We start from the raw sequence: 24476 nt of genomic DNA, 5'->3' as shown, positions 1-24476 counted from the left end.
CAATAGTGTCCCTACCAAAGTTGAAATCTAACCTATGCCCTTGAGTCATTCATCAGCAGGGGTCCTTTCAGGATGCTTTGTAAAGGATGGACAGATGAGGGATACAAAAAACATAACTTCTGTTTTATCAATATTCATATTTATTATTAGCTGCATACTACAAAGTGACCACATTTTTAACAGATAAAGAGATCAATAAAATAATGAATGCAAGAGCAATATGCTATGGAAAAAAAAAACAAAAGTAATATTTCTGCAATCTTACAATCTTTTGAGTGAGAATATATCTTCTTTTAAATGACAGCCAAAGATTCAGATTGTCAAAATTGTTTCAACATCATATAAACATTTTACTTAAGGAAATACTTAATGCAGTTTTGTGAGGAGGAAAATACTCATTAAAAATAATAAATCAATGAAAAGTAAATCTTGGCCTATTATAGAAAAAGTAATTGCACCTTAAACCATCCTTGGATGCCACATCTGTCATTAAGACTTTGTGATAATAACACTTTGGGGCAGAAATTTTGACTGACTTCTTTTTACTGCAGGATCTATTTTCAGCATCACCACCTCTGCTTCCTGACCAAAGTATCATTGAACTATGGCTAAATATAAGCAGTTCTTTCAGAGATTGTGAACTTGTTAGCACAGCTGTACAGTATACCAATATAAACCAGGAATAGTTCTAAAGATACGCAAGAAAACACTGTTTGCTTCGGTAATAGCGTCCATGACAGCATTATGCATTGCATGCCAGTCATCAGAAGTAAACAGGTCCATGTACAAAGAGTGAACCTTAAAAACTCATTAATCAAAATCTGTCAAGACATTTTTGTCCACTTTAATATTTAAATTGACAGCTGATCATGTAGATTCTTGCCCACCTCGTAATCTCATCCACCCAAAAATACACAAAATAGAACATTTTTATTTACCCACACTCCTCACAGAAACTTAATGCTCTTTAAAATGTTTATAGTTTAAAACCCTACATAACTACACAACTGTTTTCTAGTCAGTTTGATTTGTTTGCTAAATGTAAAGATTATACTGTAGCATCTTTAACAGACACCATACAAATACCTCCGACTTTTGTCTGTCAAAATTATAAAAAGCAGTGTCAGTGTGAAAAAATAAATAAAATGCAAATATTTGTAAGATTTCCACTCCAATCTAAAGAAAAAAACATATATAAACAATTTAATTGCTTTTCAGGAACAGATGCCTGAAAGTATATTCTCGTTGTTTTCCCATTATATTTCTTCTGTGCTATTTGCTTACAGGCAAACACATGAACATCTGACTTTATGATCTCAAGGCAGAGCGAGCTTTGTCCAGGATTTCTTTCCTCATTTTTGGATAATCTGGATGAGCAGCAAGAACCTGCGGACAGAAATGCAGCTGCGTCAAAGCACAAAACCACATCCGAGACATCAAACTCTGCTCATTTATTTTCAGATCCCTCACCTTATGACATACATCTATGGCATCAACATGCCTCTTTGCTTTCAAGTAGTTAAAAGCAAGCTTGTATCCTAAATGAAAAGCAGACATTAGATGTTGGAAATGTGATTCTCTTTTGATCCTCTTATGACTAGAAGGGGACCCCTGATTTTGTTTGACATACCAATAGCAGGGTTTTTCTGATTTCCATATTTCCAAGCCATTTCGTAGTTGAGAGCTGCATCGCGGAATGCCTGGTCTTTTTCCATTATGTAGCCCTGATACTCATAAGCTTTGCAGCATGACTGGGAACAAGTACAGATGTAAAATCTTAGATCACAGCTGGTATAACACAAAAAAGATTTTCTCCCTAAGGGTTTTAAGAAGGATGTATAGATATCGTATTCAAAGTGTATCAACATGTTTAAGCCCACCTTGTTATGATTGAGGCATCGTTTTAGAAGGTCTCCAGCCATGTCGTACTTGCCCGAGTGGATGTAAATATCTGCCAAGAGAAGCCAGCTCTTCTCAAACTCATCAGCATCAGCAATGTTCCAGTTCATCTTGGCTATGCGTTTGAGCTGGTTTCTGGCTCGAGGAGTTTGTTTCAGCATCATGTATGCTGTTGCCATGGCCAACAAAGCTGGAACGTGGTCTTTCTGAATTCCACAAAAGAATATAGGAGAGACGGGATGAATCCCACAAAACCACAACTCTACTTTATAAAGACCAACTATGAGAAAGTTCATAATCAGACACTGGAAATTTAAGCTTTTAAATAAAATGTCAATAATAAAAAGTAGAGGGCCTGAATACAATACTGTGCTCCTAGTGTGGGCATATTTACACAAGAAAGAATAATGTCGTGCACCATCTGGAGTCTACTTACCTCATTGTTTGCAATCTCTGTGAAAACATTGAGGGCTTTCTCTATGTTTGCCTTCTGTTTAGTAGACAGCAAGCAGTAGTTCTCCAGGATGCGGAGCTGTACATGTCCGCCTGGAGTCTGAGGCTTTATCTCCTTGAGAAGCTTCTCCGCTGTTCTCACAGCAAGCTGCTCAGACTCTTGCTTTTCTGTGGAGTTGCTAAGGAGACAAAGTGGAATCACGATAGCATTGAAATAATGCCTTTAAAGTTTAAAACCAGAGGCAAACATTTGGTTACAAAGGCACTGTAAGGGTCCTAAAAAATCCTGGATCTTTTTATGATCTCATTATTTAGAAATAATTTCCTGTTTAAATGATAGACATGTACCAGTTGTGCTGCATAAGGTTTCTTGCTTTAAGTAAAATTATCCCAATAAGGAAATGGGAAGGGAAAAATTAGCCATGAAACTGCTCACTGAATACCAATTAATAAAGTATTCAAAAAGCCTTTATTCTATATAAAACTAACAGAGAAGCTAACAGAAGATGTGTTGAATTTAGGAGTGGACTTTACTGAGACATCTCAACATAAATACACTTTAAACTTAAACTATTTGATTACAGCTATTTCAGGATATGTAGAGGTTTCTCTGTGCTGGAAGATAAATTTCCATCTGATGTCAAATCTTAACACACTCTAATGGGTATTGAGCCAAGACAGCACTGTATTTTGTTCCATCTTTCTTCCATTAAACTCGGACAAAATTGGGGGTAGTATGTTTAGTAGAGCGTCAGATAAAAAAGTAAACAATCTTTTTGATCAGGACCTGTTATTTGAACCCCATATCAGATAGGTTTCTAGAATATCCTTCTTTCATCTGCGGAATATTGCAAAAAAAATTGAAATATTCTGTCCAGGGATGATGCTGAGAAACTAGTCCATGCATTTGTTACTTCAAGGCTGTACTATTGTAATTCTTTACTATCAGGAAGTCAACAAACTGTAGTTAAAAGCCTTCAGCTGATCCAAAATGCTGCAGCATGATTTCTGATGAAAATTAAAAGAGATCATATCTCTCCTATCCTGGCTTCTCTTCATTGGCTTCCTGTTAAATCCAGACTAGAATTTAAAATCTTCCTTCTCACATATAAATCCTTAAATGGCCAAGCTCCATCTTACATTAGAAATATGATTGTTCCTTTTGTGCCGAATAAAGCACTTTGCTCCTAATCTTCAGGTTTACTAGTCTGTTCCTAGAATGTCTAAAAGTAGAATGGGAGGCAGATCTTTTAGTTATCAGGCTCCTCTCCTCTGGAACCAAATACCAGTTTTAGTCTGTGAGGCAGACACCCTGTCTACTTTTAAGGGTAGGCTTAAAATTTTCCTTTTTGATAAAGCTTATAGTTAGAGTGGCTCAGGTTATCCAGTGCTATCTCCATAGTTATGCTGCTATAGACTTAGACTGCTGGAGGACATAGAGACCCCTTTTTCATCATTCTGATCCATTCTGTCTCTATTCTCCCACTCTGCAGAATTTCTTAGTTCAATCTCTAACAATATGCTCTCTCTGCTTTTTCTCATGGTATCTTCATCTGGTCTGCTCCTGTTTGGCTGTGGCGCAATCCTGGAGAGAAGTATCAGCTATGATGCTGCATCAACACCTTTGTAGATGTTTGAGATTGGCCTAGTTTTCAGTGTAGTTCTGTTTCTCTGACTGTGACAAACTGGATGTGCCCTTTTTGTCCCCTGACGTGGGGTCTGGCTCGCAGCTTGTCTGCCTGGCTGTGTCTTTCCTGGATGGGACCGCATATGGAGCTGGTTGACAAGTTCTTTTTGTATCTCTGCTTATTTCTGTATGTCTGCTTCTGTTTCCTTGAACCCCAGTCGGCCTCGGCAGATGGCCGCTCAAACCAAGCCTGGTTCTGCTGGAGGTTTCTTCCTGTTATAAAGGAGTTTTTCCTCTCTACTGTCACTACAAGCATGATTGGTGTGAGGGATTGCCTTCCAGTCAATGATTCGATGCAATCAACTGGTTTTCCTTAGATAAAAAAAACTTTGAATCAATTTGGTTGAATTGTATCTGTAAAGTGCCGTGAGATGACGTGTGTTTTGAATTAGTGCTACATAAATAAACTGAATTGAATAAAGCAAGTTCTCCTAAGAAAGATGAGAGGGCTGTGATTTTCATAAGAGGTAAACTTCAATTATGAGACAAAATCAGAAAAAAGTAGTAAGAAACTATATTTAATTTTTTGAAGCATTGATTTGCAAATTATGGTAGAAAATAAATATTCAACGACAAAATTTTAATAACAGGTCAAATCTTTCCTGTACGTCTTCACCAGATTTGCGCACACTGTAGCTGGTGTTACGGCCCAATGCTCCATGCAGTTCTCCTCTATAGTAATAATATTTTTGGGTTGTCTCTGTGCAATATGGACTTTTAACCTTTTAAATCTTTTATACAGATAACAAGTTCAAATGGTTACCATTAAAGTAAGCAACAGGTGGAGGACAGAAGAGTTTCCTAAAGAAGAAGTTAGAGGTCTCAGAGGGTCAGACGTCCTGCTTCTTTGTGGGTGACTGAATACTTATTTTCCCCATTGGTTTACCAATAAATGATTTAAATTATTAATAATTTCCCTCATTTTATCTCTCATAGTCAAAGAATAACTATGATGAAAATTACAAACCTCTCTCATCTTTCTAAGTAGGAGAACATGCACGATCAGTCGCTGACTAAATATTGCTTTCCTCCACTTTATCTGCCCAGAGCTTTTTAAGCACGCATGTGGAAGACATGCTTGTGAAAATCTAGAGACGCAGCTTCTTTTAACAATGGCTTTTCCTCCTTTTTAGGGTGTATCAGAGTAAGCTGAGAGACTATTAAACACTGTGTTTTGGTCCATTTTAAGAAATTGCAATAAAACATTATGAAACTTGTGTTTATAACAAAAGAAAATGGGAAAAAGTTCAGGAGATCTTAAAAGTATTAACAGGGTATTGTAGAATTACCTCTACCAAATAAAAGTATAGCCCTTTAAAGTGATCAAGATCTCAATGAATCAAAAAAGAATGTTAAACTTCCCTAATTGTAACAGAATTTTTCCTTATAATATTGGCCATATTAAATTATAACATTTTAGGGGTTTGTTCAGCTTTGCACCTTGGGCAGTTTAAATTTAAAGTTTTAACCTTACTCTTGTTATACCACTTTTTGTCACTCTGCTCAGATGGCTGACCAGAGAGGATGGGAACATTCTGTCCCCCGCTTCGTGCTTCATAACCCTTTTTTTTTTTACTGAGCTTCTTTTGTGTAGGGGCGGCTACTTTTGGGCTTCAAAGCAGAAATCTGAGGCGGGACTATTGACTTTCTTTTTGGGATGGCTGTTTCTTCAGTGGCTGAGGCTACCTGCCTATTGCTGCTCATGGGTGGTGAATTTTGTGATGTCTAAATCGTTCTCCCCACTTTTCAACCCTACTCCTCAAGGTGAAAAATTCACACACCTACTCCAAACAGTCTCCTACAAATCCACACTCCCAAGCACTGCGACTCCATGTTCACACTGACATACAGTATGTTCAGTGTCTGCTTAAATATCTGTCGCTAAGGCTGCGGTGAAGATAATCTATACCGAATGCAGCTGAAAATTTTCCAGCCAATTTGTCAGTCATAAACAACATCTTTAATAGTGGTAAGCTGCAAAATGCTATTACCAAATAAGCTGGCTATTTACAGAAAGCTTGATCCAGGTATAATTAAGGAGAGTTAAATATTAAGAAAAACTAAGTCTGCAATAGCACCTGAAATAACTGCAGTTTTGAGGGGATTGGAAAGCAAAGCCTACTGAAGAGTTTTGGTGAAATTCACAAAACCTAAACTATAGCTGGAACCAGTAATTATACCCCAAATGTGCCATTGGGCTAGACAGAAGACAGATAATTGATGAGAAATTTTAAAGATGAGCCAATGCGGATGAGCCGAAGCCCCTGCAGTCTGATTACCTTGTCTGATTACTTTGATACCATATTGCATTGATGCATAATTCAAGGAAGGAGCCCTGACCAGGTATAATGTGTATATCCAGTAAGTGGCCAAATCTTTCACTAAGCTGATGATCTAACTTTTAAGTGTTCGTGTTGGATTCATCAACTGTAAGCTTCACTCATCAAAAATGATCAGAAGTCCTGAAATACATTTTCAGTCCAGGCAGATAGCTGCATGTATGACCTCCTCCATGTGTGGAATCTTGCTTGTTTGTGGTTGACATGACTGAAAAAACTTGAATAACCAGCCAGATTTTTTACTGTGATTGACTGCATATAAGCTCTATTTTTCAGACTAGAATATTGGCTCAGAATTAATCTACCTAGACGGGTTTCTCTTCTAAATGAAGCCACAAGAGGAGCTACTACTACCTTCTACCTTATTAGTGCTTCTGAGTTCCTTTAGTATGTGTGCACCATCCACTCATACCCCTAGTCCGATGTGCAGGAAGGCCATTTGCACTGAGTTTGATTCTGCAGAAGGTTTCTTCTTGTTAAGGTGAGTCTTCCTCCCTAGTGTTGCTATACGCATGCTCAGTATGAGGTACTGCTGCAAAGTCAATCACAATTCTAGCAACTGTCCCCTGTTACTGCATGCTCTTACAAAGGGAGCAAATTCAATGACTCAAGGCAAATCAGCTCGGTTTCCATAGACATAAAACTTACTAACCAGTCTGTCTCTATACTTAGACTGAATTAACTGCAAAACTCCTTGACATGTTTGTATAAATAAAGTGATTTAATTTCCATTTTTAGGCTGAATTACTATAATAAATAAAATATCTTTTAAATTGTAACCTCGTTTATTGAGATTAATCCCCATGCTCTTTAATACTCAGCTTATGTAGAACTCACCTGATTTCCCCATCTAAATTTTCAAATACTTCTCCTCCAATTGTCTCGTTGTCAGGGTTGAGCAAGATTTCAATCATGTTATACAAAGCATTCTGACCCCAGTCATTATCTTTCCGAGCCTTGTTGAAGTGTCTCAGAGCATCATTAGCTTCTCCAGTGTACCTGTGCAAAAGGTGTAGTTTAGACCCATGGTTGGGAAAAACAAGGTTGACTAAAATTGATTTAACTTACCAAAGATAAAGGCCCTTGCAGTAGTTGAAGCCTGGGTCTAATTTAACTCTGGAAGAATGTTTTTCAGCCTTCTCAAGGAAAATGGGGATTTTCTCCAACTTGCCGGCTCTCCTCAACAAGTTGATGAGATGTGATAGAGTTGGGTAGTTGTCTGGAGAAAACAGATTTGGTTTCAGATTTAAAAATGATAAGTTGCTATTTGTATTCACTGATGAAAAGTAATTACCTGGTTTGTGTGTCAGAAGTTGGGTAAAATTGCTAAGAGCCCAGTCATATTCCTGTTTTCTGAAATGAATGTCTGCCATCATCTAAGAAGAAACATGTAAGAGAAATTCTGCATTTGGTTTCAAAAATAAAATGTGACATCCGTGCTGTTAGTGGGACAGCACCAACCAAAGTAGCATCTTCATTAAAATTGTCATTCTTCAAAATCTCACTGCATTGCTCCTGGCATAAATCGAGCTCATCCAGTGTGAGGTACAACTGTGCCAGCGCCTGCATGACCTAAGAACAGGAAGCACATTCATCTGAACCGCTCACATGGCACAGGATATTGCATATAACGATGATGAAAAGATATTTAACCTAAAGAAAAGCTTCAGCAAATTAAATTAGTAATAATTTTAGAAAGACTGGAAGGCTAAAAAAACTAACTCTTGCTATGTACAGCTCACAGCGGCACTAAGTACACACAACGCTTTTGATTGAGCTGCACTGACCTTGCGATCGGTCTCACAATACACAAGAGCCTCTTTGTAGAATTTGACCGCTCTCTCATAGCCTCTCTGACTTGTATAGTGTTTGGCGATTTCAGCACAGATCTCTGCAGCAAGTTGCTTCTGCGCGGGGACGGCATCAGGCTGCTCCAACTGCACACGCTTCAGCACTTTGGCCTGAACATCTCGAGCCTGTGAAGAGCAGATTATTCAACATTATACAGTAAACATAAATAAAAGACACATAAATTAAGGCACTGTTTTGAGAAAATGTGTTAATAGCTGTATTGAATCCAACTGAATCGCACCGATACAAATTCATTTAGAATGTGCTTGATTAAATATATAATTAAACCCAAGTCAGACCTGTTTTTCTCATTAAAATTCCTTTAGATGACATTTATGAAAACATATAAGAAAACCTCTATTAAATGTAATTAAAAACATAATTAAAAGAGGGTGCTGAGAAAGATTGAATGTCATCACTCACTTTCTGCAGCGACATTAAAGCTTCTTCATTTTTCTCTGCTTTAGTTTGGACCTTCGCTAGCAGCACTAGATAACGGCAGTTATCTAAGAGAGCAGAAAGCTCATTCGCTTGAGGGGAAAAAAGCAACACAACAAAACAAAAGTCAGAAACACAACATGACAATATGGAACTGAAGCAGTAATGTATGGGGTCTAACAGCCTGGCAAGGTGTAAACAATAAAATATCTTGGTGTACCACTAGGAAAAGGGTGAATTTTTGAGCACCTTCTATTGGTCTGATGCATGAACTTTTTTTTAGGTGAAAAGCTTATAAGCCCATTGAGCAGCTTTATCGTTAGAGGAAGTTATAATCAGTTTAATCTCACCTCACAGTCAAACTTTGATTTTTAATGTCTAAACCATTTTCCCAGCCAGTATCTTTGCATAATGTTTCAACATGTCTGTGTCGTGCCCTGAATATTGAGACAGTGGAAGTACCTGGCTCGTGAGCCAAAGCGTCATGCAATACTCTCTCACAGCGCTCATACTGCTTCATCTTCATCAGAAGCTCAGCCAAGTCATAGCGTAGGAAGTTCTGCTGCTCCGTCTTTAGAGCTGCCTCATAGTAACTAATTGCCTGCAATGACCACAACAGCCATGCGTCATCAAACTGTTATCTGTGAGTAACACATGTGGGTATTAGATAAATAACCTACCTTGACGTAGTTATGAGTCTTGACCAGCGCTTTCCCAATTTTACTAGCCAATGCTCCATCTTTGGGGTTTTTCTTCAGAGCTTGCTCATAAACCTCAATGGCCTTCTCTGGCTAAACATAAACACATATGACTCTAAGTAGCGTTACGGTTTATTGCTGCTTTCAGGTTTGTATAAATATTAGAAATAGCTGGAAACAAGTTGTAAACATGTAATAGGCTGCTAAATGCTTTAATGTGCAATCTGTTAGGAAATTTGGATAAAATTAAAGTTATTAATGGTGGAAGGGCTGGAAAGATCCACCTAGGCCAAATTGTATCTTGTGTCACAACCAAGGCATGTGTCAACATAAAAAGGCCAAGGTTGTCACCCATACAGTCATGAGGGTAATACAGCATGTTCCCTGATTTGTCTAAAAACATCTTCTGAACCGTCTGCCACTTAGCTGCATGTTCACTATGTGTTTTTCCACTCTCAGCAGCTAATAAATGTGATCATGGTTGCTTTCCTTTGTTGAGCAACCTGGATTTTACAGTGAAGACATTTTATTTTGTAACACAGGGATTTTTTATTTTTTTTTTACATGGTTAGAAAGTTACATACCTAAATGATCCTATTTCTATCCACCAATGAAAGGGTTAGAAAGGGCTGAAGCTATTTTTGTGTCAAAGTAATGTACTGTAGCTCAACGGTAGGACTGCTAGAGTGGATTTTATATAGTTTTAATAAAATTTGTCAACAAATTTTATTACTTTCTAAGAAAATAAGAGTTTCTACGAAATATAAAATCCATTCATCTGAGCCACTGTTTATAGTTTTGTAAATGAATAACTAAATAAAAATGAAAGTTTTTTTTTAACAGAAACCGATCAGATTGAGTACAACTAAATCCCCTTTCAGATTGCATTTTTGTTACATTATCATCCGCTTTACGCCTTAGTGTCAACTCACCGATACACGGACACAAATTAATCATGTTGCTATTTCGTCACATTTCAAATCATTTTATTCTTAATTAAAGAAATGAAAAACTGTCATACAGGTTCTAAATATATGGTACTCAAATAACTGGTTACTGCAGCCACACAGATAGTGAAATTGCAATATCTATAAATTTACAGCATACTGTGCCCCTCGTGTTGTGAAATATAAAAAGGGAAAAGTAATCTGTAATTTTCATTAGATAAAAAAACTCAAATAAGTAATTATATCAAAATGAAGCAAGTATTTTACCTCCTGGATGTACATGTAAGCATCACCAAGTAAGAGATATGTGTGAGGACTAGGAAGCTTCTCCACCATTTCTCTGTAGGAAATAACATCAGATGATGTTTGTGTTATTTTAACGGCTTTCTGAATAATACGAGTTACTCATACATCAGTAAGTCCAAGCTATTTAAAAAAAAAACACACATTATCTTCTACATCAATGGCTCACACCTTAATAATTGACCTTTAGCTTTTAAACAGAGGCTAAAGTTGATAAACTGCAGGAACTGTTTGGCTTTTTTGTTAGATTTTACTTTTCACTCTGCCTTTAAGATAATTAGATATTGCTGATGAAGGTTCTCAGTCATCCAGGTCATAGTCATTCCGTAAAAATTAAAAAAAATATCCACTGGACTTGGTTTTCAAGATTTGAAGAAGTTTCGCCACCTCTCCAGGAAGCTTTCTCAATTCAAATGTCTGGATCCGCAGTGAGTTTGAGTCTTATATGGACAAGGCCTTGTATTGCTTGGAAACATGCAATGGTAATCACCAAACCTCCCACCCCATCACAGAGGAACGAGGGACCTACCCGCTCCAGCCGGTGAACAATACCTCCTTAACGACCAACCCTTAACAATCATAGACAGGTTTCAGGTATTACAGGAGACAATTCCCCCCCCTTAATGGCAATCCCCCCTTTAACGACCGACCCCTAGAATCATAGACAGGTTCTGATATTACAGGCTAACGATGGAACTAAACGACCCATTCATCGGTTACCATTGCATGTTTCCAAGCAATACAAGGCCTTGTCCATATAAGACTCAAACTCACTGCGGATCCAGACATTTGAATTGAGAAAGCTTCCTGGAGAGGTGGCGAAACGTCTTCAAATCTTGAAAACCAAGTCCAGTGGATATTTTTTGAATTTTTACGGAATAATTAGATATTATCCCAGATTTCCCAAATACATTTTTGAAATCAAAATATTAGTCTCACCTGTAGCAGCTGGCATACAGTCTTTTATCCCTTCTGTGTTTCAGATATATATCAGCCATTTTCTCTTTGGCTGAGACATAATAGGGCTGCTCAGGTGTAATGTTTCTCAGGATACTCAGTGCCAGCTCAGTGTCACCACGTAGCAGGGCCAGGTCCGCATTAGCAATAGTAACACGCAGCTCCTCAGGAGTTCCAGAAAACTCATTGATGGCATCCTGCATCACTTTTGTTGCTTCGTGCTGTAATATAAAACATGTTCATCCGCTAGTAACGCTTTCCATAAAGGACAGAAATAATGAGAATGTATTTATTCATTTAAGGATCCCCATTAGTCTCTATAGAGACTAAACTTCCTGGGGTCCATTTTCAACAAAAATCAACCCAATCAGTACATACAACAAACCCAAGAATCTCACAAAATCCAAATAAAATTGTGTCAGGTACATAACAACTCTCTCTCACCTGTTCTCCATTAAGCCACAGGGCCTCAGCTAGCTCCAAAAAGAGAGACACGCAGTCAGCAGAGCTTAGCTCAGCCTTCTTGTGCTTAGACTTGGACGAAGATCCAGCTCTACGGACACCTGGGAGACTCATGGCCATCTGCAATGTCTGAATAGCCTCTCCAAGCTCACCTGCCTTCTTCTTAGCCTGAGCTTTGATAAGGTGATATAAAGGGTGTTCTCGAATCTAGAATGCACAACAAATCACAAACCCCTTAGATAAACACTATCTAAACCAATAAGGCAATATGACCCTCTTTTTGCATTATACAACTTGATTAAAAGAAAGTCGTTTTTACCTCAAAATTATGGCTGAGGCAGTTTTCAAGAGACTGGTTACAAAGCATCATGTTACCCTGCAGGAGATGGATCTGGGCCAGTAGCAGGTGAGCATCTGCATGAGAAGGGCATTGCTCCAGGCAGTGGTTTAGGCTGCTCTGAGCAGCTTCTATATCGCCTAAAGAAGTACAGAAACAATGCAATTCAAAACACTAAGCACAAAAATATATCAATAATTAACATACAAGTACATTTATATGAATTTCAAACAAACATACAAATATTATATATAGTTATATACAGTTATTCACTACAAAAATAAAACTCAGATTATATAAAAATATATATTCAATAAATACAGAAGGACATATTTGAAGATTTTCTTTGTCAATTTGACTGTTATATAAATACTTTGAAGATTTTTCTAAGGAAGCTGCTTGTTCATTTGAGCACTATATCCTAGCATAATGTTGGATGGTGGAGTTGAAAGAAATAAACAAAAAAACACAAAACACAGCTTTGATATAGAGCCCTTCTGCATTTTTTGCAAAAAAACCTAAACAAAAACACAAGGGGTGTTAAAAATCATACCACCACTGCCAAGAATCTTCGATGTGAAGTATGGAATACATGGTCTCAAACCAATGGATTTATGGCAAATTATAAATCGGCAGTAAGTGTAAAGTTAAACTACATTTAACCATTCACACACTGATGGTGGTAGGCTACATAGTAGCCACAGCTGCATTGGGATAGACTGACAGAGGCGAAGCTGCCATAGAGTTGGCGCCACCGAAAGCACTTTAGCCAACCTGCCCAGAAATGATACCCTTTGCCCTTCTCCCTGTACACCAACAGCTGCATCTGTAGGAGATTGACCACTTTGGTGATCTGGTGCAGCCAGAACAACTGGAGCTTAACTCTTGGAAAACACAGCCCATCCCTCGCCTATCATCCTCTGCGAGTCTCCAGTCACCACCATGGACTTCTTCCAGTTGAAGGCTGCAGTATGTCATTCATTCTGCAAAGAGGATGACTAGCTGTAACCTCCCTTCTTTTCGGGAACTGTACACCTCTAAGACTTGGAGGTGGGCAGCAGAGATTACAGCAGACCATTTCCATCCTGGACACAAACTGTTTCAGACTTGCCCTTCTAGAAGGAAGCTGTGGTCCATCAGGACGAAATCCTCCAGCCACAAAAGAAGTTTCTTCCTGTCTGACGTTACCCTCATTAACAAGGCTTGGGTTTCCTAATGATCCTTTTCCCTTGTAAATAATACAAAAATCTCAGCTCCTGCATATTCATTATTTAATTGCATACTGTTGTTGTATTTTTAAGATCTGTCGTGGCGTTCTTCCTCCGCAAAATGGGACACTGCTTTTCTCTATTAATATTCCTATGCAACCTGCTTTTTTTCACATTCAATTATTTCTATACTTAAGTCACCTGTATGGCTTTACATGTGCAGTACTACTTGGCAATAAAGCTTCTCTGATACTGATAAAGACAAGCAGCGTCCTGTAATCGGCCACCCACTTACTTGACCTGCGTACTTGATGAATCACTACAAAGTGATATCCAGGAAAAAGACAAGAGTAGAGAGACGCAGAATCTATGCTGCTTGAAGAGTAATATGTCGACTGTGAAGACTAAAGTTTCCTTAATTATTTAGTAACTGATGTCATCTGCTGGTGTTCGTCCATTGTGTTTTATTTAGTGCAAAACAAGCACAGCTGTCTAAACGAAACGATTAGTCGCTGCTTCCCTCGCGTGTTAAGTTTGTACTTAATATACTGACAACAGAATCCCTGTGCTTTGTAGACCCACAGATTGATCAGCTCTAAAATGTTTTTAATAATCTATGGAGAATTGTCGAGATTAGAGAGCACAGCCAACATAAAGAATAGTTTAGATTATTAAATAAGGCTGAGCTTTCTTAACACCTCAGTATTGCCACAGGTTGACCATATCCATGCCATGCTGCACTAATGCAATAGTTAATGTAAAAGGTTCCCCTTACCCAATATTGACTGCATATAATATACAATACATGTCTAGAAAAGAAAGAGAAATAGATGAGGCTGAAATAAATGCAACTCAGGTACAGCAGTCTAACAGCAGCAGAGTAGAAACTGTAGAAACTAGGAAATTATTTGATTTATGTAGGACATTCTGTTTTTTTTCCCCCCAGGAATGTCCTCTTAGGGGACATGTGCCTTAAACAGCAACATGCTCATAAAGGACACTGAAATACTTCTACAGTTGGATAGGGCACAGAGTAAAAGAAATATGTCGCTAAGTTACTTTAGGTTGTTTTGTGTGGGGTTTAAACCACTTTTCCATCATGGTCTGTTTCTACTGGCATGATGGTGTTTTCACCTGTGCCTATATGCACCTGCATATTTGCACACCACAGTGGAACTCTAGGGTGAGTACTGGGGGGATCTTTTAAAGATTGGGGCGCCCCTCCAATCTAAGGTTGGAAAAATGCTGATATTAAAAATCAACATACGTTTTTTCATGATTAGTGGTGATGAAAGAGTAAAACGGCAACAGAGGGTAAACAAAAGATCAGACAAACGAAAGATCAGAAAACCTTTCCTTCAACAAAACAGGGATGAACAGAAATAAGAGCGATTAATAGAAATGCTAACAGGTGCAGCTCATGACAGCCTGTTACGGCCCCTGGCCTTTTAAGACTGTGCATGCTTTTTCTTATGCAGGTTCAGCTCTGACAGAACTCCCTTGGTGGCTGCCTGAGTGACATGATTGGAGCAGCAGAAGAGTGTCAAGCCAATCAGGGTGCTGATGAGGCCCACCTGCACCTTATAAAAGGCTCCTGAAAAGCTTTCAGTTTGGGGACAGCTATTAGGAAGGTTTTGTTAAGCTGTTCCCCCATCTTGTTTTGCATCTGTTTTTGGGAAGAAAGAGCTCTTTGCCCTGGCTTTGTATGTACTTTTCTTAGTCTGCTTTAGGTGGACTTGTTCAAGCTAGTAGCTTGTGTTTGGGAGGTTTGGTGCTCCCTTTGTCTTTTCATTTGGTTTGTTTTTGTGTTAAAACATAGTCTGACTGGTTTTTGGCAGTTTGTAATTTTATTTGCTCTTAGCCAATCTTGAATCTGTTTGCCCTTACCTTTTTTGTTTTGTTTTAACTGAGTTAAGCTATATTGTGTTTTGGGGCTGTTTAACCATCTTTTTTTGTAATAAATAATTTTTTACTTCCCCCGAACTACTCCAGACATTATTTATGTTGCTTCCCCAAAACCCCTAGACCTTGGGGTCGTAACACAACCCAATATAATTAGGTAAAAAAAAAAAAAAAACAACAAAAAATAATAAACAATAAAGAGGAAAAGAACAAATAAAAGAAATACCATGACTATCAGATCTAACTCGGTCTCATATTCTGCTTCAGTAAACCACCTACAAGAAAATATGGGTTTTTAGTACAGTTTTAAAATAGAATTTCTGTTGTTTGTCACTCAGCTGAGACTTTAATAAAAAAAATTCCTATTCATTTACTACAACTTTCAAAATCAATCTAAACAGATATTTCCGAAACACTAATTAATCTAAGATTAACTTTTTGATTTTCAGTATTAAAACAAATGAACAATGAAAAGCTCTTCGGATTTACTGACATGTACAATTTATTTCAATTACTCACCAGACTGGTATCTGACTTTGGCGAGCAGAAAGACAGCATTAAGGAGACCTGGCACAATTTTGACCACAGTATCCAACAACGAGGCACAGTGCTGTAGCTGAGGAGCAGGAGGCTGGCCAGCAGCAGGAGGCTAAAAAAAACACATTTAACCTATTAGTCTACTAGCTACACAGTTTCTAAGAAAGTTTTTAGAATGTCAGGAGAATATCGTTGAGCTAAAGAGATTTGTTTATTCAAAAAGCACAAAAACTGGATTTGTACATAATCTAAGGTCAACAAAAACCATATACATGTTGTACCTTTGAAGGACAAAGAGCGAGATACTCTTTGACAATCTCCAACAGGAAGTCCGGGTTCATTTTCTCTAGATATTCAACTCCCAGAGGCAGACCCTGCAGTGAGGAGAAGTGTGTGTCTACTGCGTCGTTCAGAAGGTTGGTCACCTCCGCTGGGGGCTGGTGCTTTCTTCCTGCCAGCACAGCCTGTAGGTACAAAAGCTCCTGACATAATATGAGAAAAAAAATTCAGTGAAAGTGACCAAAAGTGACAAAAAAGTAACAGCATAAGATGTTTATCTAGTTTAATAACTCATAGCTGCTTTACAAATATGGATATCTAAAAAAAAAGAAAATATTACCCCTGATTTTCCAATGGACTGTTGAGTCACTGTGAGAAATTCCAACTGCTGCTCCGCTTCGTCTAATTGTCCTTTAATTAACTTGCAGCGAGCTATGCCTGGATAAACAAAAATAACAATCAAGAAAAGAAAAATTATCTCAGAACACATGGCAAAGATTTTTTTTTAAAATTACATTAAGGATAAAAAATGTCATGGCATATTCCAGAAAAAAAAACCTTTAGTCCACAGTACCAGTCAGAGCTGAAATACTATTTTTTTCCTCGTTACTGATGGCGATATTGTACCACTTCATGGCCTCTTTGATTCTGGCTTGAAGCACCATCTGGTAGCCTAACTCTGCGGCTAAATCTGGGTCCCCTGATGCCATAGAATGAGCTCTCTCCACCATTCGGAATGTCTGCTCTAACACTTTCTCATTGCGTCCACACTGTAAGACAGAAAGGTCACAGTAAAATTCATAAATATTATATTGGATATATTATAAACACATGTTGTAAGGCACGAAATAGCAACAACAATAGTAGGACAGTCCCATTCAACATTAAAAACACCTTCTGATTCTAAGACAGAAAATGTTTATAATCACTGCAAATCCAAAAACTCTATTTTAAATTCTGTTTAATAAGGATCATTTGATGCATAGTTTTCTGTGATAAACATAAGAGAATTAAAATTTTAAGTGACAGTGGTAAGTCATTAATCTGCTAGAAAGGGTTACTTTATGTGACGGACACAAAAAAAGATTTTTTCATAAACATAAGTTGCTTCTCCTTTTTTTTTAACCATTGTATTAGTCTAGCTCTATTCAAAATTAAAGTTATTTTGGTCGTACTCTAAAAATATCTTCAACGGAGCTTGCAGAATTTTGATTTTAGGGTAATATTTTCACTTTACACCTGAAGATATGTTAAAAAATATACTTTATTTATTTCCTTAAAGGGTTCATAGATGATTCTGTGGTAAAAATATGTCCAACGGCTGTGTGTTTTATTTATTCTTGCTGCCTAACAACTTATGTTGGGATCTAAAGAGTGAACCAATAGCTAAAAAAAAAAAGCTACAGCAGCAAACAAGCATAGGAGTTTTTCTTCGTGTTTTGGCGCTATGGCGGACCACTAGCCAAACAGCGTATGAGTTACACTTGGAGCCTACGTAAATAACGTACTGGGGGCACGTGTGCAAATGTTTGATTGACAAACAAGTAGCCAATCTACATTCGACAACAGGCAAAGTATATTGCCTAGTAGGTCTCTTTCATACCTTTAAGGTAACTTTGAAAAGAGGTGCTTTTTTTGATTGCATTAAAGTAAAAAATATTTAATTGGTAAAAAGGTGCCCTGCATGAGACTGGCAACCTATCCAGGGTGCACCCCGCCTCTCGCCATAGAATGCTCATAGATGGATAGATGTTATAAAAAAATCATAAAAAAATGTTTTAAGCAATTTATTATGAAATATTTCCGTTACCAGCACACACCATCTAAAAAAAAAAAAAAAAAAAAAAAAGCATTGGACTGGATTGGAGAGTAAATGTTACTTCTATATCAATCTTCATTATTACTTTTCTTATGTTCTCTCCTTTTTGGGGTCTGAGTTTTTAGTTTTCAGTTATTAGTTATTATGTTTTGTTGATCTTTGGTTTATTTTCCATTATATTCAAGCAGTCTTGAGTTACTCTCTGTTGCCCCCTTGTGCTCGTTTCCTTTCCCCTTAGCTTCCTTCTAGTTAGTTCCACACACATCTGCTCCTTATTCAGCTCATTAGCCCATCTTTGTTCTGCTCCCCTTATTGGTTCCTTGTTGTTTAGTTGCTGTAAGTTGCTTCCTCGTCCCCGGCCTCCTAAGTGGCTATTCCCTGATCCTTTCTGATTTTTTTGTTTCCTAGTATTTTGTATTTTTGGATGTCTGCCTCAGTTATTCATTAAACCAACAAGAACTCCTCTCTGCTTCACTGGTCTCTACATTTGGGTCCTCAAACAACCCCCAACTAAAACTGTGACAACTTTGCTGATGATTACAGAGATTATAAAAATAGTTTTGAATTAAGATCTTATTCTTTACAATATTTGAATTGTTAGGACCTAACTAAAATCACACAAAATTGTTTTAAACCCATATGGATGCAATACCATGTATACGTATCAAATAAGCAGTAAAAAGTGAGGTATTTAAAGAAAAATCACACTATAGATGTAAGTATTATAAAGGATATTAAAAATAGGTCTTACAACACGGGTGAAGGCGAGAGACGTTCTGTAGTAAAGCTCGGGGTTGTTTGGTTCCAGTAGATCTAAACTGCTAATGAGGTTTAAAAGATGCTTTACTGCCTGTCAGGAGGTGAAAGGAATAAAACAGAATATTATATAAAATAATACATATGTTCTATTATATATCATTGAATCTTGTTAATTTCAAACATTTATTGTGGTAAAGATAAACTGTGTTCAATTTACCTCTGTGATATCCCCATCTCTGCATAAAGAGTGCAGAGCCAGCATCCTTTGTGCCTCCAAGTTATTTTTATCTTTCTGTAAAAGCCTGAAACATGATACAGGGGGTGTTAATAAAAGTCAATCTTTAACACTCATAAGGTAGGATTTCTTTCATTGACAGTAATAGAATATTTGATACTCCTACTCTACTAAGTAAAGCTGTCAGACAAACAGTTTTAAAACTAAAAGGAAGTGAGAAGGCAGCCAAAGGATGAGAGGACCACAGTTAGCTACTGCAATTCTTAAGATCAGGGAGAGGGAATCTAATCTGGCTTAGCTATGATCCAAATATCTGTAATATTATTATTCTAATTCTTTAAAACTAATCAAAAAGGCTTATTTGAGTTTTACAAAAGGCAATTTGGTATTTTATTTTGGAAATACCAGAAAAAAACATGTAATTAATTACCTGTGGGCAGCATCGATTGTTTGATCCCAATCTTGAAGGTTAAGCAGCAGCTTCATTTTTTTTATTAGAGCTGGTACAAACCCAGAAAAACTCACTATAACTTGGTTAACCATCTCTAACGCACCAGAGTAGTTCTGACGACATTCATAGTACTGTGCCTATTTGATAAAAGAGAAATAAGTTAAAAATTAACATAACATGCAAATATATGTAAAACGGCATTGTTTGAAAGTGTTTCAGTATCCTCTCAAACAATTTTTTTTTTAAACAATATGTTATAATAATAAGTTAAATGTTTGATAGTGTAAAAAGATACAAAATCTACATGCATTTTTTTTACTGCATATAAATATGGTCAAAAAATAAAAATGATAATAAGAAAAAGTGGAATTATTTTCACCCTCAGAACTAATACACAGTTCACCTGCTCAGGGCTGTTGTAAAACATTCAAACATCCAAGACTTATTCAAAAATGAGGAAATAAAATGCATTATAGCATCATAACATTTTCAGTGTAATATAATCAAAACAATATAAGTATTCCGTAAAAATTCAAAAAATATCCACTGGACTTGGTTTTCAAGATTTGAAGACGTTTCGCCACCTCTCCAGGAAGCTTTCTCAATTCAAATGTCTGGATCCGCAGTGAGTTTGAGTCTTATATAGACAACGCCTTGTAGCGATACAAGGCGTTGTCTATATAAGACTCAAACTCACTGCGGATCCAGACATTTGAATTGAGAAAGCTTCCTGGAGAGGTGGCGAAACGTCTTCAAATCTTGAAAACCAAGTCCAGTGGATATTTTTTGAATTTTTACGGAATGACTATGACCTGGATGACTGAGAACCTTCATCAGCATACAACAATATAAGTACTTTTCCCATCAAGCCAAAAACATCAGCTTTCTCTTTTAGGCCCTCGTCAAAGTACTTCCCAGCCTTCCTGATGTAGGCATCTTTCCCTGACGTTACATCTATCCAGGCTTTCAGGATTATGCCCTAAAAAACAAAGAAGGGGGGCAGTCACAAAAAATGACTAAGTATGTTTATTGATCTATCCTAACATAGAATAATAAAGTCTTACCTCTCTGGAGCCATTGGACAGTTTGATCATTCTCTCTGTATACTCTCTTGCTTTATCATTGCGGCCTAAAAGCCAGAGAAAGGTTCCAGCATGGTACAAACTTTTAGGGGGAGCACTTTTACGATCCTCTTTGACCTTGGCATCAAGTTCCTGGATAATGTCTCTGTCTGAGAATTCAGAGAAACATCTAGCTTGGTCAACATACAGAACACAATTATTCATAGTTTCTTAGCCTTTTCAAATTTTGTGATGTTATAGACTGAACTTCCAATATATTTTATTCTGATGCAGTGCCATGTAACAGCACAAAGCGCCACATACTGTAATGGCTAATTAGAGGGAAAAAGTATAATATTCAATGTTCTTAACAAATAAAAATCTAAAAGATGTGGCATTCAAATGTATTAGCCTCCCTTTTAGACCCATGAACAAAACCCAGTGCAACTAATTACCATATGAAGTCTGCCAATATGGAAAGTGCAGAGTGCAGCTTTGTATAACTTAATCTCAGTATAAACACAACCGTTTTGCAAAGGGCTTGAGGGTTTCTTTGACTAGAATTTTAAATTTTGTTTAATTGTTTTAATAATCGCTTTCCATCTGTAAAGACTGTGCCAAAAAAAAAAAATATTGGAATTTATACTGCTGCACAGTGCTAAAGTTTGTAGCACTGTTGCCTTGCAGTAACAGGGTTCTGGGTTCGATTCCTGCCCCAGGGTCTCTTTGCATGGAGTTTGCATTTTCACAGTGCAAAAACATGACTGTTAGGTCAATTGGGTGTGAGTGTGTGTGGTTGTATGTTCTTGTGTGTTTATGTGTTGCCCTGCAACAGACTGGCGACCTGTTCAGGGTGTACCTCGCCTCTCACAAATACACTACCAGAGATAGGCACTGGCCCCAACATGGATGGATTGATTGAACTCAATCTGGAAAAACCTATATTTTATAGATGTGAAGAGCCGGTCAACACATAAGAAGTGTTTCTTAACAGAACCGAACCAGGAAGGCTTAACATATATGGACTACACACCTTTTAGAGATTTATTTCTAAAGGAGTCTGAAAATCATTACACTTTACAATTATTTTTGCGGTATTTTTCATCAAATATAAAAAAAATACTGAAAAAAATGACAAACGATATCACAAATACACAGTGTAAAAAACAAAAAAACATTGACCAACCATACTGGATTACCTGGGTTTGTTTTTTTCTTCTCAGCATAGACAAGAGCCATCAGCGTGCAGAGAGACAGATCTCGATCATCTCTTATTGTGTCCAGTTCTGCTGTGGCTTCCTGGATTTCACCTGAAGGCACAACCCACATTTTAACAATACGTAACAAATCATATTTAATCAATATGAACCTAAAAAACCATACCTTGCATTAGAGTTGCGTAGGCGTGGAAGAAAATGTAGATGGGGTCATTTCTGTATTTCCTTTGAGCAGCTGCCGTAGAAGTGACTGCATGATTAAAGTACTTTTCATAACAGAAGTACTTGATCAAAGCCTGGAGCAAAACATTTCAGGTAGAAAGGAGGGGAAGGAGGGTGGTTATTAAAATAGTTTGTTAACGCAAAGTGTAAAAACTAGTAGTTGCATAGATTATTATTATTATTTTTTTTTTATCTAGATTAATCTCATTGTAATCTTGGAATTAATCTAGATTAAAATGGCTCATTTGAATGTTGTCAAAGGGCATCATAAATCAGAATCAGAATTACTTAAATAATACCTTGCGGGAAATTAGTTTTTCTTGCAGTGCAATCATTTACAGAAGAGAGAAAAATAAGATTGTAAGTACAAATAAGATATACGAATAAAATAAGATAAGATAAGGAAAAAAAAAAAAAAAAAGATAAGGATGATTGGTGTGTTCTACCTAAATGATAAGTAAAAGTAAGTCTTTGAACAGGTTTCTCCGGCCTGGTGGCGGATTAGGCAAGAGGCTCATCTCCTGTTTCCAAACTGCTTGACAAAGCTTTGATAACTGGTGATGAAATTAAATAATACATAATACTCAATAAGGTATATTTGTGTTTATTCAGATAAACCTCAGTTCTGAACTGTAGGCCTATATGATAGGTCATGTTAACAGTTTACAGTCAATAGCTCTGTGTCAGTCAGTTCAAATTATCTCTCCTTTTACCACCAGTCACTCAGAAAGTGATTGTAATGTCATGTGAGGCTGGAGAAGCCGCAAAGGATGCTGGGTAATGTCAAAATGGGGAAAACGTCAACATTTTATCCTAGCGTTGTGTTAAAGAGTGTTGTTTATGTTGGTAGTCTGTTCAAGCTAAGCTAACATTATGTTTCACTAGTTGAATATAATAACAAAGTAACAAAGTATAACAAGTATTCTATGGATTTTATGTTACCAAAATAAACAGCAGCGACTAACTTGCTGGCAAATACGCTATAATTTTAAGGAGCAATTCAACACTAGTATAGACCCAACTCCAAGCCTGATATTGACTACATAAACAGTGATAATATGTTAATTAGTCTGGCGTTAATGCAGCACACACGACTAGTAAAAACACTCACTAAATATGTGAGGAAACGAGCAATACAAGAATATTGCTGCTAAAGATACATTCGCCATCATGCTCTACAGAAGCATTTGTGTAACCTATTTTTGTTGGATGGGAGGTTAACTTGCCTTTTCATCTCATTTACTGCTAAATATATTCCTAGTTTTTGTTTTTCTTCGCTTTTTCTATCGACCAGCCTCTATCTATGATTATTAGCCAGTTAGCTTACCAGTGTTGTGTCTTCTTCCTCCATCTTTGCTTCAACGCCTAAAGTGGAGATACTGACGGGGAACAAATAAGCCCTTGCAATGTTTAAAGTTAGTAAAAACACAGGGAATTAAGTAGATATTATGGTTGAATCCCTCTAGTTTTCTCTATCTTGTGCGGATACTTCGGCGTCGCTTGGTAACTAGGAAACGGTGTAGAAAACGGAATGTTAAATATACCCTCAAGTTTGACTGCTAGGCTTTAATTTCTTATAGGACGCCGTGGGAAGTCTTTTCATTTAGCATATCTGACAGATTATAAAATGCCAACATGATTTTCAGAGATAAAAATTTACATTAAATACTTTTCAGAAATTCTTTTTCAATGCGTGGAGCATAACGAAAGCTCAACACCACTATTTAAACCCTGACAGACAACACTCGGGACCAAAATTACAATTAATTACAACTAGGTTGCGTCTATTTAACTAAAGGGGGCGCAATAATCCTATGTTTGAATTTCCATTCTGAAACACTAATATGTAATTTGAGTGAATTTAGGAAATTTGTTAGTGGTCACCTTAATTTTATAGGGAATGTGGGTTTTAACTTAAGAAAAAATGTATGTCCCATAACTAGAGTAAATGTAGGTTAGCAACTGTATCAGTGTCATATGGAGACAAAGTATTATTGGCTTTTTCATTTAGAGTAAAGATACTAAAGAAACTGTAAGTAAGCATTTAGTGGAGGGATTCTGTAGTTGAATTTCTATTTTTAAAGCACTTCTTATAAAGAAAATGCATGCCAAAGGTCAGAGTATGTATAAGTTACTTTGAATACATGGAAATCATGCAAACAGGCTCCCTGGTTAAGTTCCTCCTATTGTCTTGTCATTTGTTTTTCCCTTAATAAAGAAGATTTCCGTTTTTTACAGTAGTCTTGAAGGTTTCTTAGATGTTAATATATAATAACTGGAAGTCTTCACTTTTTATTCCCAAATGATTAGGCCTAATCAAAAATTAACTTTGCTATACACAGTGGAAACAAATGTCTGATAACTAGAGGACCAAGCTTATGTAATACCATGAAGTATCTTCAGTCTGATGTCCAT

At 37.0% G+C, this 24476-nt stretch overlaps 1 protein-coding gene across 1 annotated transcript; it reads right to left on the bottom strand.

Moving 5' to 3' along the window:
• Positions 1–120: 120 nt before the first annotated feature.
• Positions 121–23581, bottom strand: ttc21b (tetratricopeptide repeat domain 21B). Its single transcript, XM_038289780.1, has 29 exons — positions 23389–23581; positions 22006–22135; positions 21822–21932; positions 20626–20792; positions 20418–20540; positions 19541–19698; positions 19093–19177; positions 18868–18966; positions 16872–17067; positions 16638–16735; positions 16300–16500; positions 16001–16130; positions 12354–12511; positions 12017–12241; positions 11555–11793; positions 10580–10652; positions 9348–9458; positions 9130–9268; positions 8653–8759; positions 8166–8354; positions 7840–7950; positions 7673–7754; positions 7447–7597; positions 7216–7377; positions 2336–2531; positions 1881–2105; positions 1631–1751; positions 1471–1538; positions 121–1386 (listed from the first exon to the last, which is right to left on the bottom strand). The coding sequence occupies exons 1-29, from the start codon at positions 23410–23412 to the stop codon at positions 1309–1311; spliced, it is 3957 nt and encodes a 1318-aa protein (XP_038145708.1). The 5' UTR covers positions 23413–23581; the 3' UTR covers positions 121–1308.
• Between the last annotated feature and the right edge of the window lie 895 nt (positions 23582–24476).

The sequence above is a fragment of the Cyprinodon tularosa genome, unplaced genomic scaffold, assembly GCF_016077235.1.
Source record: "Cyprinodon tularosa strain WSP-4 unplaced genomic scaffold, ASM1607723v1 ctg271, whole genome shotgun sequence".
Taxonomy (NCBI): Eukaryota; Metazoa; Chordata; class Actinopteri; order Cyprinodontiformes; family Cyprinodontidae; genus Cyprinodon; species Cyprinodon tularosa.
This window is presented reverse-complemented; position numbering and strand designations above follow the sequence as displayed.

Excerpts from the sequence above, each read along its gene's own strand:
- ttc21b (XM_038289780.1), bottom strand. The coding sequence starts at position 23,412 with ATGGAGGAAGAAGACACAACACTG. Across the intron at positions 10,653-11,554 it reads CTGTATGCCAGCTGCTACAG|AGAAATGGTGGAGAAGCTTC; the intron begins GTGAGACTAATA and ends TATTTCCTACAG. Across the intron at positions 9,459-10,579 it reads CTTACATGTACATCCAGGAG|CCAGAGAAGGCCATTGAGGT; the intron begins GTAAAATACTTG and ends GTTTATGTTTAG.